The sequence below is a fragment of the Pinus tabuliformis genome, chromosome 3_1 (assembly GCF_031772625.1).
Source record: "Pinus tabuliformis cultivar Carrire ecotype Pingquan chromosome 3_1, CPIR1, whole genome shotgun sequence".
Classification (NCBI taxonomy): domain Eukaryota; kingdom Viridiplantae; phylum Streptophyta; class Pinopsida; order Pinales; family Pinaceae; genus Pinus; species Pinus tabuliformis.
Window position 1 is genome coordinate 259,851,724 of NC_142301.1, and position 10,328 is coordinate 259,862,051.

The 10,328-nt window shown below is 36.8% G+C and overlaps 1 protein-coding gene across 1 annotated transcript; it reads right to left on the minus strand.

Moving 5' to 3' along the window:
• Positions 1-1,705: 1,705 nt before the first annotated feature.
• On the minus strand, positions 1,706-2,107 carry LOC149186792 (protein AGENET DOMAIN (AGD)-CONTAINING P1-like). Its single transcript, XM_089409454.1, has one exon. It carries the CDS (start codon positions 2,105-2,107, stop codon positions 1,706-1,708), a length of 402 nt encoding a protein of 133 aa, XP_089265580.1.
• Positions 2,108-10,328: the final 8,221 nt, after the last annotated feature.

Consider the following 10,328-nt stretch of genomic DNA (forward strand, 5'->3'; position numbering starts at 1 on the left):
CATTCTACCTCTTATTACAGGCTTCACGTGGCCCGATGCAAGAAAATTGCGGCAGTACCATTTTATCCAAAGTTCAGACAGCCAATATACTTCGAGGCCCTTTCGAGGTCCTTTCCACATGTATATCAAGGCCCCTTCCACATGGCTATTAGCATGCAAGGCCCCTTCCATATGGCTATTAGCATGCAACTCTGGTATGGTAAAAGATAGTCGGCGCAGAAGGCTCAAGCAGAAACTAGGGCCACTCCTTCACTATTTTGTTGCCGCCTGCCCAGAAGAGTCTGCAAGATTTCAATTCCAGTCTTTGGACATGCTCTGTTATCTACACGCTTGAGTCTGCAAGATTTCAATTCTAGCCTTTTGACATAGTTCATAGCTAGTTGCGCCAGAGAAAGGCAGTGGCATTGTAGTTTGCGACCTGATAGACCTGGTATGTATCAGACTATCTTTATGTATTTGGGCAAGGTAATAATTAATATTAATAAGTAAAATAACAGTGTACATGCGTTAAACGCTCGGAATCATACATACATTTCAAGATTGTTAAAATATTTTAAATGCTTATTACCTGACGTTGCTCTGGCTCATGCCCATTCCAAAAGACATATGTCTGAAAAAACATCTATTCCTCCGTCTTTAGACTTGGCAATAAGATCGAGCCACATCTGTTTAATAACATGAAAAAAATTTAAGCAAATTGTACAGTTAACAATAAACAAAAACATATCTAAAATAATACCAAATGCAATACAAACCTCTGGGGTGCTTCGGGGGTAATGTATGGACCCAAAACATATCTAAAATAATACCAAATGCAATACAAACCTCTGGGGTGCTTCGGGGGTAATGTATGGACCCAGAAATTAATAACGTACGTTGTCCATTGATTATCAAAGCTCTCCCATCATAGCTAACACTTGTTGTTGCATACACTTTACATGCATCGATTTCGTTCTTTAATTTCCTTTGCTTTAAATGCATCTTTTTTTTTTGCTTTAACTGTTTCTATTTACTGCAGGTAATATTAATGATAGTGAACATGAAAACCTTACTCAAAAATTCAACGGTAAATGCCTCATTTAGTATTCTCAAGATCTTTAAGGTCTCTAAGAAATTTAATATAGCAGATAAAGCATTTTGACACTCCTTAAACTCAGCCATGCCCCGACCCAACATTGATGTCTTGTATGATATTCAAATATCAGTGAACAACATTCTATCTGTTACACTGCCTATAGTGCCAATAATTCAACATAGAGGAAAACATCTGAACCTCAGCGTCCTGATTGACAAGGGGCCCAAAACGCTATAGTTAACTTAAAATCCCACCAACAAACCTAAAAGTATGTCAGCGTGGAACAAGGTCTAATGTGTTCAAAACAAATTTAACAATATCGTCAGACATATGAACAAGGTAACCTTGAGCCATGAAAGAAATGAGATGTAAGCACTCTGGAATAGTTACAAAACAATGGGAAAACAACAAACTTAAAATCACTTTATCCATTTGAGGACCACGACCAAGACAAAAATCCTGCCATTCATTAAGAAAAACAATAACTATTACAGGGAAGTGAAAGTAGCTAAGTACCGTGCATACCTTTGACGCTTCAACCCATTTGTTTTCTATGAATTTGAGATGGGGCCGCAATTGGGCATGATTAAATACCATCTCTTCTTTTGTCTGCAAGAAGTATATTATATACTATTGATTGTCAAGGACCTTCGTGACCACACCCACCCACCACCCATCATTCTCATAAGCATGAACTTCCTCATACAGAGTATACTTATCTGTACTCTGCTCTGGCAGGTTTGGCCTTATATGATGGCTATCCACTTTCTCCCTCAGTTGTTTTGTCTCATCTTCATCGCTCACAAGGTCCCTGTACTCCACTATGAACCCTGCCCCCTGCTTTTCCACAAAACTTGCATAGAACCAGGCCCCTCTGTACCCCTCTTCATCACTGGACACCTCTACCAGGTCACCCTTGTTCAACTTCATTTTTTCCTCCTCACTAAACACTGCAAAATCTAGTTGTGCTCCCACTCGTACAAATTCCTCCCTTAATTCTTCACCTGACCAGCTTCCAAACTCAGGCCTCATGAAACACTAGCCATCTACTCCTCCATGCATATGTTATTCAGCCCATCGATCCTTCAGTTGAAAGAGTCAATATATCAACCTGGGAATTATGCCATGATTGCTATAATTCATGGAGGAGGAAGGAAAAGTCTTGTCGATCCCGAGACTGCAATGTGTAACATTTATTGCAGCGTTAGGGCACGTGGTGCATCTCGAACTGTAATGAAATTGTTAAAATGTCCACATTCGGACATGAACAAAATGAGTATTGGGGATTGGATGGAAAGGAGGCAGGGGCATCAACCTTCTTCGTCCACATTAAATTGAGGGTGTGAGGGTGTGCATAGTGGCGATGTATAAATACGAACAAGTGTTTACAATGTTAAAACGTGCCAAGGATATAAATACTTTGAGAACCACGTCAACGCGTCAAATTATGCAAGCTTCATATAATGTAATTAATTTTCTATAAATAAATTTGTAGGCCCATCTCTTGGCCACTCATCCAGAGCGTTGATATCATGTCCTTCCCCATGTAGTCATGTAGTCGTGCTTGTCGCTTCTGTGATAGAGCCAAGAGAAGGGTCTGTATGCCTTTAGACAGAGTAAAATTTTTGTTTTGGGTGAAAGCATGGCACGGTTCGTTTACAAGTGGTATCACGAGGATGGGTTTTAAGACACAAGTACGGCAAGGGTAGGTTGTGGAAAACAAAGAAATATGACTAGAGGCTCCAAAATGAAAAAGTTTGATGAATCTACTGCATTTTCTATTATATTATTTTGATTACACTTAATTACCTCCTGCAATATTGTTACCTTACATGCAATACTTGGTGATTATTAAGTTAATGGTATGTTGATCATGGACATTCGAGCCTGGATTTAGTAGATTTTGGATTTCAACAGATCGACTCTAGACAGAGCAGACATCAACAACTTCTTGCACATGAAGAAGCAAGCAGCTGCCACACCAGGATACTCCCACAACTTTTAAGTCTGACAGCATTGAGTGACAAAAACAACAGCAATCCAAAGGTTAACTGGTATTTCTTTTTCTCTGGTTTAATAGTTTTTTTGGAGATACTTTTAGAATAGAAAAATTGTTTATGTTTAAACCTGAAATATATTTTCGTTCTAATACAGTTATCCCTGATGACTCCATGTCAAAATATTGTACTCCTGCAAATGTTCTGTTATTTTTACCAGGCTTCTCTCAGAATGCGAGTAGCAAGTGTTGCAGCCTTTAAGTTTTAGAAATTTGTCTCTATAGATCAATCTACCGGTAAAAGTTTGCTCAAGCTAGACCCAAGGGGTTATTATTGATCAGGAATGTACACCATATATCTTCACTTGCATCCTCTGATGTTACAGCAATTCTGTCTACATTAATGCAGCTGCACTCACTGTCTCTTGCATCTATATGGCTTTTGTATTATATAAGTAAAAAATAATTTGATTTTCCAAAACGAAATAGAAAAGCTGTGGCGTCAAAGATACTCTTATGATTGTAGTTAACTTTCAGTTCTTTGTTGATAGGTTATTTTCTTTCTACATAAATTATTCTCTATAGGCATATTGTGCGTATTACTCAAACTTCACTTCTTGAGTGCTCTGAGTCACTTCAGTAATTGTCTGACATGCTTTCTGATGACAGGAGATCAACGGTAGGAATCTGCCTGAACAGGAGTAGTCGTCTTGTCAGGTTTATCCTGTTTCAAGTTCCTGTATGCCTTCCTTTATGAAGGTTTGACAGCCCAGCAAGGTTTGAGATATCTCATGTTCTGCAATCAGTATCAACTCAGATATCAATTCTGATTTTTTTTAAAGTGAGATAACTACGCGTAGTCTTCTACCGTTTATGGCTCTTCTGTGTTTGAAATTTGTAGTGAAATGGGTCTTTTACAACTGGTGACCGCGTTCGATGGTAGCTGGCAATCAACGCATGCTACTTTGTACGGTGGCAGTGATGCGTCGGGCACAATGAGTAAGTCTACCGTGCGAGAAAACTGTTGGAAGTTTATGAGAATAGTTATAAGCTCAAAAAAATTACATTGAATTTGGTGGTTTCGCTGTTTTTCTGAACTTTAATACCATATATTACCTTAGTAATTGCATAGTGTAATTTTTGACAGATGGTGCCTGTGGCTACGGTAATTTGTATAGCCAAGGGTATGGTTGGAATTGGTCAAACAAATATGGAAGTGTAATTCATACAAGTGTAATTCATGCACGCGGGTCTGTTCGAACCGTATTACATCTGGTAAACATGCATGTTGATGTATTTCACTGTGGACGAGTGGTTGACAGATGGGCCCACTTAGTGAGTTTCTCAATCCCCCACTTAGTGAGTTTCTCAATCCCGTTAGGGACTACAGCTATAACAGTGGCTTTCTTGTTTTATAAATATTATATAAAATAAAATAAAAAAATTAATGGATATCACAATTTGTCTTCTAAGTCAAATCCGTAATTATAAAGCGTAGATAGAATTTTTACATGGTCATCGCCGTCACGGAAAATGGATATTTTGGAAATTTTATGAAATTACAAAATTACATAATAATAAGAAGGTAGAATGAAAAGTTGAATGACGCCCCTTGGCACATGCTCTACAAGTCTAAAAGGAAAAGGAAAAGGAAAGATGGGTAAGTCATGGTCGTGAACGAGAGTGAAGGAAAATGCATGTAAAGATTGACAGGAAGTGACATTTGTTCAAACTTAGAGAAAATCACATATTTCAACAACTATGACTTTTAAGCCACAACATAATAACATTTAAATATCCAAAAAAATACATGTCATTATTAAAATTATGGGATGAAACAATTACCCAAGGAGTCTCCTTGCTTCACTATAATTGGAAATCATTGAATCCAAATTTTAGATCCAAGTATTAGACTAGAATCTTGAATTAGTTTATAACGCGTTAATTTTTTCACGGTTTTAATGTATTAATGTATTTTAATCAGTATAAAAGTTAAAATAGTAATACGAGGGGTGTATTTAGATTAGAAATATTATTTATTTGATTATGTATAATTCAAAATTAAGTGAGTGATTTATAGGGTACTAAATTTGAACAAGTAATATATTTAATGATTTATATATTGCTCCGTGCAATATTCAATATTGCTTGATTGGATGGATAGTGTTTGTCCATTTAGATTAATATGTTGCATGATTTTGCTTTTATATATTTATGGTAGTAAGTGCATTTAATGAGTTTAAAAGAATTAGGTAATAGATATTGATTTTGTTAATTTAGCAGAACATTTCCATGTTAACCAGATCTCCTACCACAATGGCACCTCATTCTTCGTACGATACGTGGGGGCTGCATGCAGTGACCTGTTGACAGTGTATGAGTACTAGTTCGACAGGTGGAGGCCGGGTTTAGGGTTTGTTTAGCATGAGTACCGTGCGGCTTGTTCATTGTTGCATTCATTTATGTTTGGGACTTGTTCTTGTCCATTCGCGCTGTCGGGTAGTTGAGCGTCACTGCTCCAATGGCGGTCGCTACCATTACAGTCGGTAGTGATGCAGGTAGTGGCTTCGATGATGCGGGTGGTGGTTTATGGACCAACAAAGATGGTCGTGTTGGAGGTTGTTCGGTTGTTTTCGTGTGTTTCATCATGTTTTTTCGCCTGGTTTTTCTTCCCCATTTGGTGGTATCGACTCGTTATTCGTTTGCGTTTATCCATGTTGCGAATTTAGCTCGGCTCGGTGTTGGACATGGTCGTTTCGCACTCGAAACAGATTTTTCAGGTTTGTAGTTCAATTTATGAGCTTCAATTTCACATTTTATCTGCATTTTTTGGGATATCTAACCATTTTGATGTTGTCTTGCATGTTGTTGCAGTCTGAACTACTGTTTTTGGAGCATCTGGGGTTCTTGTGGCTTTTTGGCATGGTGAAAAAACATCAACTGGACATAGAAGGTAGGACACTATCATACTAGCCTGAATACTATGTTTTTTAACACATTTAGCCTCCATTGGAATATTGTGCCTTTGTTATACTTGTGTATGTGTTTTTAAACACCTTCACCTATGTGGGTTTTGTGGGTTTTAGCTAATTTATGGGTTTTCAATTTGTTGGGTTTTGGGTTGTGGGTTTTACAGTCAGGTTCAGGTTTTGGGAGGGTAATGGAAACAAAGTATATGAGACTACTCGTGTAATGTTGGGTTTCCTTCTAAGGTTGTCAAAATATGAGACTGCATGTATAATGTTGGGTTTCCTTCTGAGGTTGTTAAAATAGACCTGAGATCTTGGCATAGGACATCACTGACTTGTCCTGGGCACATGCAATTCAGTTTTTGCCTAACTCTCTATCCTTCCTGCCTCTACGCCTTCTGACCCGAGATAGGTCCTAGTAAATTGACATTGAAGAGATAAGGGCCTGGTAAGCCCACAATAATGCGAGGTCTATTATATTGGATATCTTTTAACAACAATTGGGTCTCAATGTCTGCTCGTGTTCAAACCTGGGTCTTTATCGTGGTGATGCCCCATCTCGACCACTAGACTGAAGCCTAACAGACCAAGTCTTTCTTAAGTTCATAAACAAGGGGAATATTAAGTTTATGTTTAAAACGTGAATTCTAGCTTCTATTTTGATACTTGAAGGAGAAAATGATTTCGCAAGTATATTGAATAAGTATTCACAAATAATATTAACAGATGCCAGATTGAGAGTCACTCTTTTCCAAGAATATAGGTTGGAATATGGTCACTTTCTGTTTCTTTATTTCCCATAGAATATTTTTGCAGTAAATATTTAACTCTGCATAAGTCTTTGGAAGAATGTCATTCAGCTGAGTCAAGAATCTGTTTGAAATGGTTCTTAATGAGCATTTGTATTATTTAGTTGAGTCAATAATATGTTCTAAATGGTTGTTAATGAAAATTTTCTTTTTGTTGTTGTGGTAATTGCTTTATCGTGGTGATGCCCCATCTCAACCACTAGACCAAAGCCCAACATACCAAGTCCTTTTTAAGTTCATAAACAGGGGGAATCTTAAGTTTATGTTTAAAACATGAATTCTAGCTTCTATTTTGATACTTGCAGGAGAAAATGATTTCACGAGTATATTGAATAAGTATTCACAAATAATGTTAACAGATACCAGATTGAGAGTCATTCTTTTCCAGGAATATAGGTTGTAATATGTTCGCTTTCTGTTGCTTTATTTCCAATAGAATATTTTTGTAGTAAATATTTAACTCTACATAAGTATTTGGAAGAATGTTGTTCAGATGAGTCAAGAATCTGTTCTAAATGGTTCTTAATGAGCATTTGTGTTATTTAGTTGAGTCAATAATTTGTTCTAAATGGTTGTTAATGAACATTTTATTTTTGTTGTTGTGGTAATTGCTTTATCGTGGTGATGCCCCATCTCGACCACTAGACCGAAGCCCAACAGACCAAGTCTTTTTTAAGTTCATAAATAGGGGGAATCTTAAGTTTATGTTTAAAACATGAATTCTAGCTTCTATTTTGATACTTGCAGGAGAAAATGATAAAGTATATTGAATAAGTATTCACAAATAATGTTAACAGATGCCAGATTGAGATTCAGGAATATAGGCTGGAATATGGTCGCTTTTTGTTGCTTTATTTATAATAGAATATTTTTGTAGTAAATATTTAACTCTGCATAAGTCTTTGGAAGAGTGTCGTTCAGCTGAGTCAAGATTCTGTTCTAAATGGTTCTTAATGAGTATTTGTGTTATTCAGTTGAGTCAATAATCTGTTCTAAATGGTTGTTAATGAACATTTTCTTTTTGTTGTTGTGGTAATTGCTTTCTTTGGTGGCCTGTTCTATAAAGCTCTGGAGTTGATTATGTTGCAAGGTTTGCAATGCTTCTTCCTATTGGATGAAATCAATACAAGTCTTCTACTTAGAAGGATGCTTTTGGAGTTGGCCAGGCATGAGATGGGCATTTTTTTGGTTTTCTCAAAAATTGTAGATCCATGGTATGGTAGTATTAATGCTTAAGTCATAGCTCTAGGGCCTTGCATATATTGTATTGAAGCATTATTTGTGTATCTTCTATTATTATTGGTTATTAGTATCTTCTATTGGTAACTACTTGCGAATTATGTTCAATTCTTTTCCTTCTTTATTATGTTGCCTTTCATCAAGTAATTACCAAATTAAGTAATTACTACTTCTTTTCCTTTGCAATGTTGTTTCAAATTGGATTCAATTGATCTTTACTTTCTATTATTTTCTCTTGAATTTCCTTTAGTGAGAACAAAGGGATTCTTTTTTTTACTGCCTCTGTGAGCAGATATAGGGTTGGTTTCTATTTCACTTCTCAAGCACATGCTCCTAGGTAGATGTTTCCTTTGAAAATGAAAATGGTCCATAAAACTGAGGGGGTCCCCATGGTGGAAAGAGCTAAAGTGAAGCTCCTAGGAATTATTCAACAGTGAATATGTTTTTAATGATCCTAATTACATTGATAATTTTTTATATTTATATGTGCAATATACAACCTCTCTTCAAATAGGAACTGTCAATATATAACCTCTATTGAAATATTAAAACAAATCTCTTCCATTGGATAGATATTACAGATAGATATTATATATCTCTTTGTCTCTTGCTGAATCCCCTCATGCTCCATTTCTCTATGGTTATTAAGACCTTCTATTGGTAGCTACTTTTGATTCATGTTCACTTCTTTTCCTTCTTTATTATGTTGACTTTCATCATAATTCCAATTCAAATTCAATATAGTTTATAGTTTAGCTTCTACTATGAAACCAATAAACATATTGCATCCTTACAAAATTCACATTGCGATTATTATGTTGACTTTCATCATAATTCCAGATCATAATTCCAATTAAAATTCAATATAGTTTATAGTTTAGCTTCTACTATGAAAGCAATCAACATATTACATCCTTACAAAATTCACATTCCAATTATTAAGCTGACTTTCATCATAATTCCATATCATAATTCCAATTCAAGTTCAATATAACAACGATTCTTAACTACCCGACAGAGTGAACGGACAAGAACAGGTCCCAAACAGAAATGAATGCAGCAATTAACAAGGCACACAATACTCACGATAACAAACCCTAAAACCCACCTCCACCTATCGAACCAATACTCATATGTTGTCAACATATCACTGCATGTAGCCCCCACGTGTCCTTACAAAATCACATTGCAATGTGGTTACAAAAATTAATTCATGCAACCCCTATGTTTGATGGCCTGCATTTCTTGCATTTCCCATAATTGTTGAGTCTTCTATGTGATCCAAGTATGGTGGACTACCCAAGATTGGTTCATTAGGATGTGCTTAAATTTTACCATATCCTTGACTCCAATTTGCTCCTTGTAGCCATGGAGGGACTAAGTAACCCAAGTGTCCACTTGTATTACTAACCTGAGCACTAGGTGCATGTGTCATATAAACACAATTAGGATTTAAACCTACACTGGTAGGGGTATATGAGGTGGGCACAACCCCTGGCTGATAGCAGGGGACTTGGATGTTAATCAGCTCTTGGTATGATGGTGTGTGCTCTGCAATGTTGTCCAACATATTGGGCATCATCCTACTTGCCTCAAACTGGCTTGGACCATAGACTTCCCTACTTTTCACACCTCCTCCTCTTTCAGACACTTCTTGAACCTTTCTTGCCTCCCTCTCTTGCCTTGCCAATTTTTTTGATGTTCCTTATCTTCCCTTGCTTTTTTTCTTTCCATCCTTTCCTTTTTTCGAGCTTCTACTACTACAATCCTTGCATCTCTCTTGTCCTTGGCCAACTCCTTATTTCTCTTTTTAGTTTCTTGAATTTTATTTTTTTACGTTCATACTCAAAAAATAAATTCATATAATCTTCAGATGTAAGCAACTGTGAACTCCTCCCCAAACGAAGACAATCTGTAGTTGAGTGCCATGCTGAGGCTTTCACTCTCTCTACTGGTAGCTTTAGGAATGCACTAAGTAATCTGTGATTTTCCCCATGCTCCGTCAGATCTGACACTTGGCTTTCAGCCTCCAGTGCAACTGATTGGCCCACATTATTGTCTTCTTCAGGTACTTCATGCTGAACAAGCTCCTCTTCTAGTGAACCATTGTCCACAAAATAATGAACAAGTTCGGTGTTCAATTCTGATGGTTGTGAAGGCATGTCCATGCTTTCCTCATTGGTGGTAGACACATTATGTGGGTTGATATTCATCATGGCCTCTGCCAACCATGATGGTAG

Coding starts and splice junctions, on each gene's coding strand:
- LOC149186792 (XM_089409454.1), bottom strand. CDS start 2,107: ATGAGGCCTGAGTTTGGAAGCTGGTCAGGTGAAGAATTAAGGGAGGAA.